The 17,685-nt window shown below is 43.7% G+C and overlaps 1 protein-coding gene across 1 annotated transcript in view; it reads right to left on the bottom strand.

The window, feature by feature from the left end:
• SOD2 (superoxide dismutase 2) overlaps positions 1–17,685 on the bottom strand; it is a 237,610-nt gene that overhangs the window by 110,225 nt on the left and 109,700 nt on the right. Inside the window, exon 3 of the mRNA XM_085611647.1 lies at positions 4,581–4,697. Within this exon, the coding sequence (XP_085467773.1) occupies positions 4,581–4,697 (117 nt within the window). The remainder of the gene's footprint in view (positions 1–4,580; positions 4,698–17,685) is intronic.

Below are 17,685 nucleotides of genomic sequence, written 5' to 3' on the forward strand. Positions count from 1 at the left end.
TAGAAGTGACAATACAGCATTTCAAGATTGTTTATGTACAGGAAGGGCCCCCTTCCTGCACATAAACAATCTTCCCCTGCATGCAGACACCCTTGCACTATGGTGCAAGGGTGCCTGCATTGGCGCTACACTGTTGAGTGTCGCTCCAACGCAGGGGAAACACAGGGCTACACCATATTCTTGTAAATTTTTGGTGCAACCCTGCGTTTCTGAAGTAGCGGACCTTACTATGCACCAGGATACAACCATCTTTTTTGGGGTTCTTCAATGATTCCCCCACTATCACCCTCCAACATTGCCTGTATCTCTCCATAGCCCCTCTGTCACATGTATTTTATTTTTTATAGCATCTCTCATACCATTGTAGGATGTCAGAGCATTTTACATCACACACACATATAGAGACAGCGACTCATACATGTAAATCAGTGTATAGAAAATGTTACATAAGGCAAGGCTGACTACAAGGTGTAGAATTCCCATGTCATTCATACTTCCATGTGTGCTGAATTAAGCAGCACACATAGAAGTGACAATACAGCATTTCAAGATTGTTTATGTGCAGGAAGGGGGCCCTTCCTGTACATAAACAATCTTCCCCTGCATGCAGACACCCTTGCACTATGGTGCAAGGGTGCCTGCATTGGCGCTACACTGTTGAGTGTCGCTCCAACGCAGGGGAAATACAGGGCTACACCATATTCTTGTAAATTGTTGGTGCAACCCTGCGTTTCTGAAGTAGCGGACCTTACTATGCACCAGGATACAACCATCTTTTTTGGGGTTCTTCAATGATTCCCCCACTATCACCCTCCAACATTGCCTGTATCTCTCCATAGCCCCTCTGTCACATGTATTTTATTTTTTATAGCATCTCTCATACCATTGTAGGATGTCAGAGCATTTTACATCACACACACATATAGAGACAGCGACTCATACATGTAAATCAGTGTATAGAAAATGTTACATAAGGCAAGGCTGACTACAAGGTGTAGAATTCCCATGTCATTCATACTTGTAGGCATTATTAAAGAGTGCTTAGTCTGGAGAAGCACCAACTCAGAATTCAGAACATAACACAGTGGTTAGCGTTGACTTTAACAATATAAATGTATTTCTACCTAAATAAACCGTTTTAGCAGCATCAGGATAATGAAAGACTGGGAAAAAACATAAGTCACTAACTTGTACCTTGCAGTTTGCAAGCAGCTTTTTGACAGTTTATAGGTCACTGTGCTAGATTACGATTGTCACTTATAAACTGCACAGTAACAAAAGAATCTCTGTGACAAAAAGCAGTAAGCCACTGAACTATGCACATAAAATAATTTTTTTTTTTTAAATGCATGGTACACTTTCTTTGCAGTAGGCAATAACCCTCTGTGCAACATTAGATAATTCAAAGCTGCCACTGGACAAAACTCATCTCCCTCCAGCAGGTACATTAATCACTGGCGTTATCTTGACACTTTTATTGTTGTTTGAAAACTGCTAATTGTACAAGATACTTTGCAATGCTTTTAAAACTGCTTTCTGAGGACCCCCTAGGAATGTATCACGGACCCCTGGGGGTCCGCGGTCCACAGTTTGGGAAACACTGCATTACAATAAAATGCGTACTCCTACCATGCTACGCTAACTAGATGTACCTAAGTGTACCTAGCATGCGTGTAGGTGTTAAGCCAAGAATCCCACTGGATAAAGTCAACCCCATTACCTGAAGTGAGAGACTGTGGGACCATATCTTGGTCTCCAGTTGGACACCACTCAGTTAGACTACTGAGAGCCGGAGTATCTGCATGCAGGAACCTCAGCATCTCGAGTCAGTGTGTCGGCATGGAAGTTCTGATCTCCTCTGACTATCTCAGCAAGATGTGATGTTTATATACCCAAAGTTATCCCCAAGGGTTCTACCTTGCTGTGCCATTGTCGTACTCAGGATGACGTCGGGAATGAACCTTGTACATAGTTATGATGCAGGAGATGGTATTCCTGCTGAGTTTCCAAGAATCCAAGAATACTCAAGCATAATGTATGAGGCCATTGTTCACGTTCCATAAGCAGTACTGTAACTAGGTAAAGGGTCAGTCCTAGCAGTCCGGTATGTATGTAACGTAGGGACGAATATAGGTGAGAGTTTGGGATGTTACCCGAGCCTATATTGGGCTACCTATATGGAATATAACAGTCCGGAGTGGGGACATCTATACTTTGTGCATTTCCTCTGGACAGCCACAAACACAGGAAGTGTGGGTGTGACAGAACTCATCTGCATTTTGATAGCTCTTCCTGGGTAGGAAGAGAGAGGGGAGCCAACTCTTGCACCTTAATAAGCAGGGTAGGTTTCCCATACAAAAGGTTGATTACCCACTACTGATAGTCTAGAGCCAGGGATAGGAAGAAAGGGGGACCTGTGCACTTAAGGGCCAGCTTTGAAGTCACCCCTACTTCAAAGGCACAACTGGGTATATGTACTAGGTCTCTGACCCTACAAGACAGTACACCACTTGATCTGTGGAGAATTGCAAGGAGTAAAGACTTCTGCGCTATAACGATTGCCACTCTTGCTTTACTGCAGCTCTGGAAGAACTGCTTTGCTGCCCTGCTGATCTTGGTCCTGCTGAAGGCAAGGACTGGACCCATCTCACTTGAACCCAGAGTGACTCAAAGGTCTTGCCCCCGGTTCTGAAGTCTCAGGGCCATCAAAGACTTCCTTCAACTCTGCAAGAGCACCTGGGCTCTGCTATCTGTGAGTCCTGCCCTGTCAAGTGTGCTGATCCAGTCCTGGGCCCTTGAAAATGACTTCCACTGTACAGAACCATCAAATTTGACGCAGTGACGACTTTGTACCGATCAGAACCAACACATTGCCCTTTGACACCGATGCATATCGACATCGCTTCGACAGAATGTGTGGCTCGACGACGATGCTGTGCCTGCATCATAAATGGGTTTGTTGACAAAGCCTTCTTCACCTGGGCAGATTGGAACCGACAAATACTCTGACACCAATGCTTGCTCCATTCAAGGTACTTTTTGAGCAGGACCTGCGCGAGTCCTGTAGCCGGCCTGCCTTCCATCGCGGTCTGCCTGAACTTTGTATTTACCCCAGTCCAGCGCAACCTCAAGTAACACCATAGCGCTATTTGCTTCTAAGCGCTACTTTTAGATTTATTCTTTAAAAAAATCATAATTCACGTTCTACTTATTGGATTTGTGTCATTTTGGTCTCGTTTTACTCCTACAAATATAATCCACTTTCTAACCCTGTGTGGAGTATTCAATGTGTTACTGTACGTGTGTTGCACAAATACTTTACACATTGCCTCTTTAGATAAGCCTGACTACTCTGTGCCAAGCTACAAGAGGATGAGCACAGGTTTTGTTTTAATGTATATCTAGCTTACCCTGATGACTAGAGTGGCGATTTCTGCTTGGACAGGGTGCATACTTCTGCCAACCAGAAATTCCATTTCTAACAACATCTCTATCAGATGTACCTGTGGATAACATAAGAAGGTTAAGCCTGAGAAGTGAAGGTCCAAAAGGATGACTGCCTAAATTCACTGTTTTCATTAGCGGCTACTTGTAACATGTGAGTCAAGCAGGCATCTGGGATACTTAAAGCGAATTAGAACCTCATGGAACGTAAGCCCCAAGGTGTGCAAGGTAATAACATTCATTTATGGGGCTACTCCCCCAGGGATTTCATTCTATCACACCTGCTGTGCTGGAGCACTTCACATCAGCCCCTTAATTAATCAACTTCCATGAAGTCATTTCACCTCCGATAACTGCTTTTTGGGTATACTCACTCATATGTCTTCTAGTGACCCTGTGAACACACCTGCAGAACTAAACCTGGTCCCAGACCAATGCCATTAACCACAGCTAAATTAAGTGCACCTTCTTTCTTACAGCTCAGACAGAGTGCGGCCAATGCCCTTAACTAGCAGATCAAACACTACCTCTCACTCACCAGTGAATTTTGGTCCTCCTCAAGAGAGCTGCGAAAGAAACTGTATTACCTCTGCTTCTTAAGGGCAAAGCTGTAATAATAGGTCAGCTGTTCACCTCTACTGGCACCATTAAGAGTCTAATTCAGTACTCTATCACAATTCTGTAGCTGAAAGCTTAGAGGTGGAACTCTACAGGTCATCAGTAATGTTGCCTAAAGTAGATTTTCTGATGAACTGCAATGTTTATGGACATCCACTATTGTGTGAGGAGGCCAATGCAGCCTAAATATTACATAGATGACCTAAAACAAGTTGTGATTTTTGTTGGCAGGAGAAAATGCTTCTCTACACAGACAGGTGCCTTCACTCCGCCTGCCTTCTTAGTCACTCACTCTATCTTTCTTTTTGATCTACAGACAAAACCTATTACCATTTTCCATCTCCAAACTCTTTCTACTCCTGCCCAAACATGGGATCCTCAAAGTTTATGTAAACTACTGTGCAAGTGTGCAAAACATGCAATTCTCAAAAAGGTCACAATGATCACCAAAGGACAAAATGTATGGCATGACTGTCCTGGTTAAGTCTATCAAAACAGGGTATCTACCTAGTGCTTACCTTGCGGCTCTCCACCACCATTTGCAGAAAGGTTGGTCCAGAAGATACTGTGATTCACATGACCACCACCATTGAATTTCAGGGCAGGCTGCAAAGACACCTGTGCTGTGACATCACCTAGAAAATTAAAGTCATTACATGTAAGCAACACAATTGTTTGTCATTTGGCAAATAAACAAATGGTGCCAATTTCGGCTTATAGAGAATACACCTCACACTTAGCAGTACTGGGTGGGCAGTCAAATTTAAAAAAATACTTTTGAAGGATAATTTGATGGTTCCAAGGACTGATGTCACTCAAATAAATAAAGGCCAAGTATTCTTAGGGTACATGTATTTTAACAGCAAGTTCAGAAAATGATTGAAGTTAAGTTATGTTACATTTTATTGAGCAGTTACCTATTTTAGAATTTTGTGGTGAAGCATAAAGCAGGACAAAAGGGAGTGGAGGACAACACTTGACAGTCAAGAAATGGTGACATAGTGTTACGGTTCCAAACAACAAAATGTGAATACTGGTGTTAATTGCTGTTAGACTTTGCATCTTTTGGTGTGCTTCCCCTGTCTTTTTGCTTTTAGACCTCTCGGTTTTGACTCTGTTTTTGCTGGTCTAGTGTCTCTGTGCACTTACTTACTGCTGTTTAGTGTTAAAGTGCAAGTGCTCCTGTCGTAAATTGTTCTTATGAATTGGTGATTCCATGATTAGCATATTTAATGTACTAGTCAGTCCCTAGTACAGTGCAGTGTGTGTGCCCAAGGCCTGTAAATCAAATGCCGCTAGTGGGCCTGAAGCACTAATTGTGCCATCCACATAAGCAGCCTGTAAATGTAACTCAGATCTGCCATTGCAGAGCCTGTGTGCAGTACCGTACTGCTATGTCGACTTGGCAAGTGCACCCACTTGCCAGGCCCCAACCTTCCCTCTTCTTACATGCGAGTCCACCCCAAGGTACGCCCAATGTACCCCTGTGAGCAGGGTGCAGTGCATATGAAAGGTGGGACATGCCCTGATGTGTGTGGCTTGTCCAGATAGTGAAATACTGTCAATTTAGTTTTTCAATATTGCAAGGCTACCTGGTCTCATAGGATAGAATGGGGAGTTTGCTGGTAACATCTTTTAAACATAACTACCCCTGGGAGCAAGGTAGGAAAATAAAGTTTAGTATGCCTGAACTCAGAATGTTAAAATGCATCTTTTAGTGAGGGTGAATTTTACATTCTGTGTTTGAAAATGCCACTTTTAGAAAGTAGGTATTTTCTTGCTTGGCCATCCAATGTGCCTCTGCTAGGATGTGTATTGACTGTCTGGCTTTGGAGGGACATAGGCTGGGGATGTGCAGTGGCTGCAGAGAGTCTGGATGAGTAAGGGCTGGACTGAATAGACCTGGGCTGCATTTGGAGTAGGGGGAGGAGATTTCCTTACACCTGAATGGGCCTGGTCTGCCTTCCACCATGTTGTCTCCACCTTCTGCCTGGCAGCTGGGCCAGAGAGAACAGAACTGGTTTGGACTAGGCACCGATGCCATAGAGAACAAAGGGATATATATCTCAACATTTTATAACTCACTGGATTCAAGGAACCTGCCAAGAAGAGCTGCCAGGAGGAGTACAGCCCCTTTGCTGTGTTGTTGCGAAGTTGGGTTGGTCTGCAGCAAGGAATGGACTGAACTTTCTTTTACTTGTGCTGAATATCTCCAAGCAAAAGAAACAATTGATGGACGGAATGCTGAACGATGCAAACATTCACCCCCAGTCACAAGCATCTGGGTTAAATCCATCATTCTTTTGCTCACCACACCAAAGCAGTTTGGACCCAGCCATATGCAAATCAGTCTTGACCCTGTTCCTTGTGCCAAGCCAGGTCCTCCCTGGACCGGAAACAAGCATCCTGGGACCGGTTTCAGGAAATCACCCTTCATCAGCCAGGCTAGCTTGAACCCAGTGTGTAGTGAGCACGGCAACCATGTCTGTGCATACCCTTCCCACTTAGGGTGACATACGCAAAATAAACAATTGATGGATGGAATGCTGAACAATGCAAACATTCATCCCCAGTCACAAGGATCTGGGTTAAATCCATCCTTCTTTTGCTCACCACACCACCCGTTTGGATCCAGCCATATGCAAATCAGTCTTGACCCTGTTCCTTGTGGGAACAGTCCAGCCCTAACTCTCCAGCCCGAACTGTCAAGCCAGGTCCTCCCTGGACCAGACAAGCATCCTGGGACGGGTTTCAGGGCATCAACCTTCATCAGCCAGGCTAGCTTGAATCCAGTGGTGTAGTGAGCACGGGACCCACGTCTGGGCATACCCTAAGCCTAAGGGTCAATACTTTGGACCTCAGGGGATGTGGCCTGGTGCCCAAATAGCTCGGGGAAAGGGGCAGTGTGCCCCCTCCCTCAAAAAAATGTAATTAGGCCCCCAGGGGATGGGGTTTCCGTGGCTGAAAACAACTCAGGCAGGGGCCAGGGCACCTTCCCTCCCTTTTATAAATAGATTGTGCTCCAGGGGATGGGGTCCCCTGGGCTGAAAATGGCTCAAGGAGAGGGCCCTAATGTTCAGTAACAACGTACAGTTTTAAACTCTAAAAACCACAGAAATTCACCAGTTATAGTTCTCACGTAACTAACTCACGCCCCCCTCCATGTACAGTTATCAATAATTTTACTGCAAATGTTGCAGTGATAAAACCAATGAAGTCATAAAAGATGTCATGAGTGATGTAAAATATGGGGTAATGAGCAGTGCATGGTGAGGGCGTGTTTTATCTTAGACCACAAGTTTGGTTTTTAAAGTTAAAAACGTTATGTTGTTACTGAACATTGCATCTAATTATAATGTTAATTTAAGTGAATTTCTAGGATTTATTTTTTATTGTTATTTTCTTACATAAAGTAATATTCAATTACCATCCATAAATTCAATCCCCTGCTGCAAACTTCCCCATGGCGGTGTGCAACGAGGGGGTTAGCTGCAGAACCGGGGCTGTGGCCTACCCCCGCATGCAACCAAACCCAGGCTGCGCACTGGCTTTGACTGCAGCACGGTGGGGTGGTTGGCCACTGAGCCACATGCAGCCAACCCCAAACCGTGCACAATCTTCAGCCATGTGCTGTGGGTAACTGCTCACGGCCTTCGGCTGCCTGCGATTGGAGGCTGGCCATCCCCAAGGCCTGTTTTTTAACAAAGAGTAGAGGGCTCCGTGCAGCCCCCCCCCGCACCCACGCTTTACTAGGCCCTGGGGACCCCATCACACAGGGATAGAGATATATATAGAGAGAGAGAGATATAGACAGATAGAGCATCACCAGGGATAGAGCTATAGATAGATAGATATAGTCGGGGCTTGGCAGCGGCGCCACCGCTAAACATTTTCATTGAGAAACTCACGCACATTCAATGCGTGAGAAACAAGCCCTCCAAAGGGAATGGTTTGTGGCAATTTCTTTTATTCAAAGCAAGCTGGCAGGCCACAGCATGGCATGACGCAATTCAACCTGTTCAGGTCTTAATCATATGCAAATGTTGGGTGGCAGGTGCTGCGCATTTCAAATACACCACGATGTAAAACAATGGAAGGACTCCTGTGCAGATTTTAAACGAACACTGCTGATATGAATCATATTTGTTCAAATATTCGGGGATCATATGCCATTTTTTAAATCCATACTCAAAATATAATGCTGATGCATCAATATCTCTAGTTTATGAGTTGGTAGGTCAATGATTGTAATATCCCCAAGTTCACAGGACGACCATGTCCACAATGCTTTGCTGTGATACATGGAACTCCTGGAGTCTTCCTTGTAGTATGTTTTTTTAATGTGCATAGTTAATAGACTTTGACAAACAATGCCCTTCTTGTGGATCAAATTCCTTGTCTGGCGGAACGGCAACAGTTGCATCAAATGGTTACTAATGCATTCGTCCTCATGTACTTCAAGATTTGCTTCAACAGTCAATACCTGCTTGTTGCAACTGTACGGTGTTTTTCCACCTTCTCAAAGTGCAAGAGTGAATACTCCTGCAAACATTGCATCTAAATAGAATGTTACTTCGTTTTTTCAGTGAATTTCTAGGATTTTTTTAATATGAAGTAATATTTAATTACCATACATAAATCCAATCCCCTCCTGCGCACTGCCCTTGGTGGTGTGTGACGAGGGGGTCCTCTTGCGCACTGGTGACTGCAGCCTGGCCCTGTGGGCAACCCCATAAAGGTAGCCAAACCCACACTGCGCAGGGCCTTCGGTGATGCACGGTAGGGTGGTTGGCCACAGAGCCACATGCAGCCAACCTCAAGCTGTGCACAGACTTCAGCCATGCGCTGTGGGTAACTGCAAAAAGCCTTCGGCTGCCTGCGATCGGAGGCTGGGCCCCAAGGCCTTTTTTTTTGTTGTTTTTTTTAAATGAAGAGTAGAGTGGCCTGGTGCCCCCCTCCTGAGCTTTACTAGGCCCTGTAAAAAATTATATATATATATATATATATTCACTGAAAAAACCATAGGTTTCACACATGTTATAGTTAGCTGGACATTTCACTCGTAAAAAACCATTGAAATTCCCCCGTTATAGTTAGTTCAGCTAACTATAACTCGCGCGACTGCAATCCACTGCTGATGACGTCACATATTACATCACTGTATTCACTAAGATACTGTTAATAAGTCAGTTATACAATTAATTTTACAAAAAAAAAACCCATCCATTTAGACACTTATTTACCCATTTATTCTTCCATTAACCTTTAGATATACATATATAAAAAATATTTATTTTTCAGAAAGACACATATTCACCGGATGAGGTCATCAGTGATGTCATTTGAGATGTCATCAGTGATGTCATAAGTGATGTCACTGACCATGTCATGAGTGATGTAATATGTGACGTCATCAGCAGTGGATTGCGGTCGCACGAGTTATAGTTAGCTGAACTAACTATAACGGGGGAATTTCAATGGTTTTTTACGAGTGAAATGTCCAGCTAACTATAACATGTGTGAAACCTATGGTTTTTTCAGTGAATTTGCAAGGTTTTTTAAATGCTAATTCCTAACTATAACGTGTGTGAAACCTATGGTTTTTAAGTGAATTTGCCATGTTTTTTAAATGCTAATTTATGTATGTATTATTATATTTTGTATATATTTATTTTACAATAAACTACCTATGTATATAGTTATAGATTGACTGTATCCTGTAATATGGAATGGCTCAGCTCTTTTTTTTTGAATTTGGATAAAGTTGAACAGCATAGTTAATATCTTCTATAAACTTATAAACAGTTTAAAATGTTTTTTTTTTTAAAGGGTTTTTCACCGTGCGCGCAACTCGCGATTTAAAAAAAAAAATGGCTTTTTCACCCTTTGGGGTCCTTCAGGGACCCCCTGACAAAGGCTAGGGGGTCAGGAACTCTCTACCCTGCCCCCTTTTCACGTTCTCCACCTTTCTTTTTCACTGCGACACACAAAATGGCGTCCGACACTTCCTGATTTCGACCGATTCGAATGTTGACTGACATCTAACCACCAATCAGAATTACGCTTGCGCACATTTGGTGCGCGCACCGTGCGAGCATATAGATATTTATGTACATTTAACTGCAATTTTCTCAGGAACTACTGAACAGATTGACACCATATATGTAAAAGGCACATGCCTGACCTGAGGACTACCTCTTTGCCAAATTTCAAGCAATTCTGTTCAGCCGTTCGGGCTGTACCTTCGACTAAAGGTCCTATGGGAAAATGCATGGGGAAAACGAGTTTTGGGACCCCGCTTTATTCTCAGCCCCCGCTTGACGAATCACCCCGAGACTTTCAAGGTAGGAGCTGAGCGGAGCGCCCCATTAGTTTTGAAAATTTCGCGAGGATTCGTCAACCGGCGCCAAAGTTATTCAAAATAGAATGTTCAGATTTCCTACGGGAACTCGGTCCTAACTATATACTGGCGACCACCAGCAGATATATATATATATATATATATATATATATATATATCCAGCAAACTCCTTCCTGAGAGAGAGCAGAGGCCACTCGGAGGGAACCCTTCGGAAGCACTTTATTGAGATAGAAATTGGCGAATGCATTTCGGCTTTTCATTTAGCCTTCGTCAGCGCCCAAGTGTCCAGGAGGTTTGCAGCAAGAAGTTTGTAGGTCCTGCCTCCTTTTTGTTGGTTCAAGCCCGCTCCGCCCCCTATTGGACCGCTCACCTGTTTTGAGTTCACGATGCTTGATTGAACTCCAACACCCAGAATCCATTGTTGTGAATCCAGGTAGGTGGTGCGAGGGGGTAAAGTAACACCAAGTGGTTATGCGGGGGTGCAGGGTATGATGCGTGCAAATTAAAATCCCATTTCCTGCTTGTAAGTTAAAAAAAAAACACCTCCTCTGGTCCCCTCACCGCTTCAGCCCCAGAGATCAGGATTCCTGTCGGCAGGGGCAGCAGTGACAAAGCACACCGCCCAGCATGATGTTAATAACCTCACAACCGCCAAATCTTTTCCCAAAATCCGAGGCGTGCCTGGACCATCCAATACCTTAGAACACAAGAAAAACTGCCACAGCAGAGCCAGTAAAGTCCAGGCCATCTTGCAAAGCGGGGGCCTCTGTTTCGCGTCTCTGGCTGACGCGACAACACATCCAGCAAACTCCTTCCTGAGTGAGAGCAGAGGCCACACGGGGGGAACCCTTTGGAAGCACTTTATTGAGATAGAAATTGGCGAATGCATTTCGGCTTTTCATTTAGCCTTCGTCAGCGCCCAAGTGTCCAGGAGGTTTGCAGCAAGAAGTTTGTAAGTCCTGCCTCCTTTTTGTTGGTTCAATCCCGCTCCGCCCCCTATTGGACCGCACACCTGTGTATATATATATTCACTGAAAAAACCATAGGTTTCACACATGTTATAGTTAGCGGAAATTTTACTGATAAAAAACCAGTGAAATTGCCCCGTTATAGTTAGTGCTGGCAACTATAACTCACGCGACCGCAATCCTCTGCTGATGCTAATACTGTATTTAGACACTTATTTGCCCATGTCTTCTTCCATACATTTTTAGCTATACATATATTACAAATATTTTTTTTTCATAAAGACACATATGTCATCAGCAGAAGATTGCGGTCGCGTGAGTTATAGTTGCCAGCACTAACTATAACGGGGCAATTTCACTGGTTTTTTATCAGTAAAATTTCCGCTAACTAGAACATGTGTGAAACCTATGGTTTTTTCAGTGAATTTGCAAGGTTTTTTAAATGCTAATTCCTAACTATAACGTGTGTGAAACCTATGGTTTTTTCAGTGAATTTGTACGGTTTTTTAAATGCTAAGTTACTTTACGCCATTCGAGGCGTGCGCGCCCACTTAAAAACCGTGCACGGAACGAACTGCGTTATCAACTTTAATAAGCCCTGTACATTTGGTGGCCTTCGGCCACCAAAAGCACAGGGGGTGGGGTCAATGTGGATAGTGTTTTTTTTATTTCGATTTTATAATTTCATGTTGCCAAAATTTAGTTTTTTTTACCTATTAATAAGCCCTGTACATTTGGTGGCCTCCGGCCACCAAAAGCACAGGGGGTGGGGTAAGTGTGGATAGTGTTTTTTTTATTTTATTTTTTTTACCGTACGCTTACGGTAAGCGTACGGTAAGCGTACTCGGCGAAATTGCCGAAAAAAAAATAAAACCGTTTTTGCTCTTGGGGGATGTTTGGGGACTCCCTCAACATGACTGTGTGGGAGGGAGTTGTCAAAAATGCCCCGTAACATGTTTTTGGGCATCAAGTTTGAGAAATAACTCTCAATGCGAGAGACAAAATGGCGGACGCCACTTCCTGGTTTCGGCCGATTCGAATGTTTACTAAGATCTAAGAGCCAATCAGAATCGCGCTCGCGCACGCCACCGTACGCTTACGGTAAGCGTACCGTAAGCGGGCTCAGATATATATATTGATTTAAAGGCTATTTTCTCAGAATCTACTGAACAGATTTACACCAAACCTACAAAAGGCACTTCCTTGACCTAGGGACTACCTCTCTGCCAAATTTCTAGTAATTCTGTTCAGCCGTTCGGGCTGTAGCTCGTTCTAAAGGTCCTATGGAAAAATGCATGGGAAAAACGCGTTTTGGGACCCCCCTTTTATCTCAGCCCCCGCTTGACGAATCCCCCCGAGACTTTCAGGGTAGGAGCGGAGCGTAGCGCCCCACCTATTTTGAGAAATTCGCGAGGATTCATCGACCGGCGCCAAAGTTATTCAAAATAGAATGTTGAGGTTTTCCTATGGAAAAGGGGTCCTAACTATAACTACCTACTGGCGACCGCCAGTAGGTAATATATATATATATATATATATATATATGCCACCCCCTCCCCGAGCCTCTGTCATCCTCCATTGACCAGGGCATGTACTATCAAGGGTCAAAGGAGGGTGCCCTGGTGGCACCCACCATACATTCGCTGGGGGCCACGTGGGGAGCCTTTAAGCCCCCACCGCCCAAGCCAGCTACCTGCATGGGATCCATTCAGCCACTTTATTCTCACAATACCAAGCTGTTGGCGGTCAATGTCCGGTTGTATGGCAGTAATTTGCATACGTTAAACTGCCTCTCAATTCATGAGGGCACACCAGACTGTCATTACGTTTGGAATTTGAACACTGTTCTTCATAATCCACCTCCTAATCAAGTTTAGATGATTTCATCCCTGAGGTTAAATCAACCAGCGTTATCGGTCAGGCGTGCTGACCGATACAAATAATTAATAATTAATTCTCACATCATCAAATTCATTTTGGTGAATTCTTTCCAGTTCACCCTTGACAGACATACCCACCACACAGTCTGACAGTGGTGGTCACTTACCACAGCAGCTTGCCTGCACCTGATGCGAGGCTGATATACTCCTATTTTTATTGTCAAAAACATCCCGGACTGTAGGACTGTTGCTACAATCCGTTGGTGCCTCCTACTTTATTCCGACCGGATGACCCATATCTAAATCATTTTGTACTGTGGGTCAAAACGTCGACAATTTCTACAGTGGACTAGGTTTAAAATTTGATTGAGGGTTTCAACACTTTTTAAAAAACAATTATATGGCTTCATTGAGTTTTGACATCGGTTCTTTGAACCATTTGCTATCGGTCTGAGGTTGCACCAAGTCCTCCTCCTAAAGGCGGCGGATGTGCGATAGTGGGAGCCCGATATGTTCCCGGATAGGTTTGTATAACCACGTAATAAGGTGTCAGCCCCGTCCCATAAGGTACAGGGTATGCATCACTGCCAAGGGTAGGGAGGATTTATAGTGTCCGTATCAGTCACATGTATATTTGCATCATGTATAGCACTTGCCCACTATTTATTCACTTTCACTGCGCCATCACATAATAGGAGCACCTTGTACAAGATTGATACTATGTCCTTGTTTTGAAACAGGAGTTCTTGTGAAGAACAAAAATAAATGCACAAATCGCATAATAAATCTTACCAGCAAAAGGTTTCTTGCCCCTATGGTCGTGGAAGTTCAGGGCTACGCTTCCCCCATAGGGACAATTTGCATTTATAGTAATAAGACTACCCGCATGCAGTGGGAGCCAGCATTGCCCCTGCCCTTATGGGGCAGCTACTAATGCTGCTCCCTGCGGGAAGTAGCAATATTTTGAACTGTTTCCCTGCCCGAATCAGAGCAAGCTGGGGAACAGATCAAAAGTCTGCTCCGTGCAGGCGGGAAAATTTTTAAAGCACCCACCTGCTGGGAGCAGACTTGTTTGCTCCGCTTGGCGGGAGATTAAAAAATGCTCCTACCAAGCGAGAGCCAATACAGGTTTCCCTGCCCGCACTGGTGCAGCAGGGTTCCCCACAAAATAAGATGTGAGCCGGTCCCCAGGGCTTTAGAGGCCTGGTAAGCGGCTCAGAGAGGGAGCTTGCATGGCTCCCCCTCCCCTTTATTTTTAGAAATGGCTCTAGGGAAAGGTGTCTCTAGGGCCTAACAAGGCTTGAAGGTGGGGGGCGTGCGGCCCCTTCCTTTAATTAAAAACACAAGTGGCCCTGGGGGACGACGTTCACCGGGCCAGGCCTATAGCCAATCCCCCATTGCGCATGAGCATGGAGTTGGCTGTATTGGGGGTGTTGGATGCAGGGCCTACCCTGTGGCAGTGCGTAGTGTGTGTGTGTGGGGGGGTGTTTTTAGGGATGGTAATCAAGTATTGCTTTGCATTAAAAAAATAAGAAAACTTTAAAATTTCACTGAAAAAGATAGGTGAATTTGTCAGTGACAACATTAACGTTTTGAGCTAAAAAAAAACACAGGCATTCACCAGTTAAAGTTAGCAGCGCTAACTATAATGTGCGCCCTGCCATGCACTGCTTATGACCTCACATGACATCATTCATGACGTTCTATGACATCACGGATGACATCATACAAATTTTTTTATACACATTGCTCTGTAAACTGGTATACCATTAGAGCTAGAAGAGTAAATGCAAAAGAGCTCATAAAATGTAGCATCTTTAGCGTTATCATACATACGACCCACATAGGTAAAGATTTGTGTTATTTGAAACATTGACTCCCATACCATACATTTCATGGGTAGCCGAATTCATGTTGACTACGAACCACAGATGAAGGAGTAACCTATCCTGCACATGGTGTTTAATCTGCATAAACTGTTCAGGGAAAACAAAGTTCCTCAAGATGCTCAAGCCCTGTGACAAAAGTAATACCCCACTACAGACAGTCTTTACAGGTACCAAAGCCCTGACAGTCACTGAATCAACACTATGGCAGAGGTCTTTAATTTGTGGGGCCCGACCCCTTGGAGGGGGGGGCATGGAGTCATGGGAAGGGGGGCGCAATCCCCAGCCTTATTGTCCGCACACAATGATTGCTAAATGGCATCAGCTGCGAGCGCTTGTACCAGACAGAGCCTCACACTGGGAGCTGCTCTCAGAAGCAAACCTACTGTGCGCACTCCTCACCAGCTGATGAATGTGGATGGGTCTTGGCGACCATGACCAATAGGAGGCAGTCAGGCTATGCAGGAGGCAAGTACCAGCTTAATTGAGCCCAGCGCGCCTGTTTATGTACTGTGTCCACAAAGGAAGGTGCGAGCTGGGCTTGGGGGGCGTTCTCAGCGAGGGGAAATTGGGATGGAAGTCAGAGTCCAGAACTTTCCGTACCTTCTGCTATCTTGAAATGTCATTTTTCCTGTTTTTGTCACCTAGTCTACACGAATACTTTTATAATGAATACTGTCAAGAGCTCTTGTACATAGAAGTGGTTTTAAATGTTCGATTTTTTTATTATGTTGCATAAAAAACCTTATTACTGGAAAGGTTTATTCACGTCGGTTGCTAGAATATCTAGATTTCTTTTTAAATACATGTTTGCAGATTATTTTGAACATTCATTTTTATTAACTTTTAAGTTTTAATTCCATGCTCTCATTGAGGCATAATTCTGCCAAATATGATTTTTAAAAAGTGCAATCGCATGACCCTTTGTGTGATGAAGATGATTTTCATAGTGAAAGCACTCACCAACCTATTTAAATAGCTGTTGCTTACTTTTTGGAAAAAGACAACCGTCCTGGGGCGGGGTAATTCTGATAGTTAAAATGCTTCAGCTGGAGTGTCATTCAAGGAGTGTCATGTGCTGTTAAACGGAAGCCGGGCAGACACCTAACTGCCAGGGTGCCTGCTTGCCTGAAAGAAATGCAAATATGTGCTACGAGTTAATCTGCAAATGTAAATAAAGGGTGCTTGGCAGCGGGCACTAGTTTTAATTGATTGAATCACTCAAAGCTTTGTGATGTCAAAGATGTATTCTTTTTGAGTGGTAGTGCAAAGAGTAAAGAATTGAGCTGTGAAGTGTGTGCTTTTAATTGTAATTGTATTTGTATAGTGCTTGCTACCCCAGTAGTTGTTGAAGGGACAGTTATGTAACAAAAAAAATAAAAAAAATCATAAAATCTGAGTAGAACGAAAATGTAAGTTTTAAATACTGACTTACATATTCACAGTGCTTTCCATCACAAGTTGTGACCTTCTAGCACTAAAAATGCACAAGTCACTATTCTCCAATGCACCAAAGAATTAATTCTGTGGGTCCCTGGTTACACATAGAGCTCTGCAGTGCATTAACTAATAAAGGTTTCATAATGACCTATTGTGCATTTCCCACTCAGTAACAACTTTTTACGTTTATTTTTCTTTTAAGCTACCCGTTAATTTATACGTAGCTACCTGGCGGTGAAATACCTAAAAAACGTACAGAATGCACTGTTTAATATTATTTCCCCACCGAAGAAAAAAAAATTGCCATGGGGAATGAGTGAATTTATAGATTGTTGATGATGAGTAAAAGGTTCTAGAATTTGTCAGGAGGGGGTCCTTAAACCTAAAATCTTTAGACAAGGGGGTCATCAAAAGGTTTGAAGACCTCTGCTCTATGGTGAGTATTTAGTTTGTAGCACACTGTTTTCAGACAGTGAAACCCTTATGAGAAATACACCAGAAGAAACAAGTTACTTACCTGTAACTTTGGTTCTCCAGTATTGGTAACTTTCATAGATTCCCATAGCTTGTATCCTTCCCCGTCGTCGGAATGGGAGTCTCGATATCCAGAATAACATAGCAGTAGGTACAAAAGAGAAAGAAAAAAGGCCTAGGCCTCATTCCCTTTTGTAGCACATCTACCTCTTTTTGTAAAAGAGACAAAAACAAAGCAACAACCAATCAGCTTAGCCTCACCCCACAGAACCTTCCTGAGAGAAGCTCAGAGCCTCAGATTTTCGTAGCCGTTGTGTAACAGTTCAACCAAACCTGCCGAGGGCTGAGCTTTCCCAGGGGAGGAGGGTAGGCGCATGGGAATCTATGAAAGTTACCAATACTGGAGAACCAAAGTTACAGGTAAGTAACTTGTTTCTTACTCCAGTATTGGAACTTTCATAGATTCCCATAGCTTGTATTAGAGTAGCTAGCAGTAAGAAACACACTTTGCCTCCCGGAGACATCTCATTGTGTATTATATATATCACCGTACTTTACATTGTGTTCTTTTTTTTTTTTTTCCTTCAAACATAAAAGTACCATGCAATCACATA

This window comes from Triturus cristatus, chromosome 6 (assembly GCF_964204655.1).
Source record: "Triturus cristatus chromosome 6, aTriCri1.1, whole genome shotgun sequence".
Classification (NCBI taxonomy): domain Eukaryota; kingdom Metazoa; phylum Chordata; class Amphibia; order Caudata; family Salamandridae; genus Triturus; species Triturus cristatus.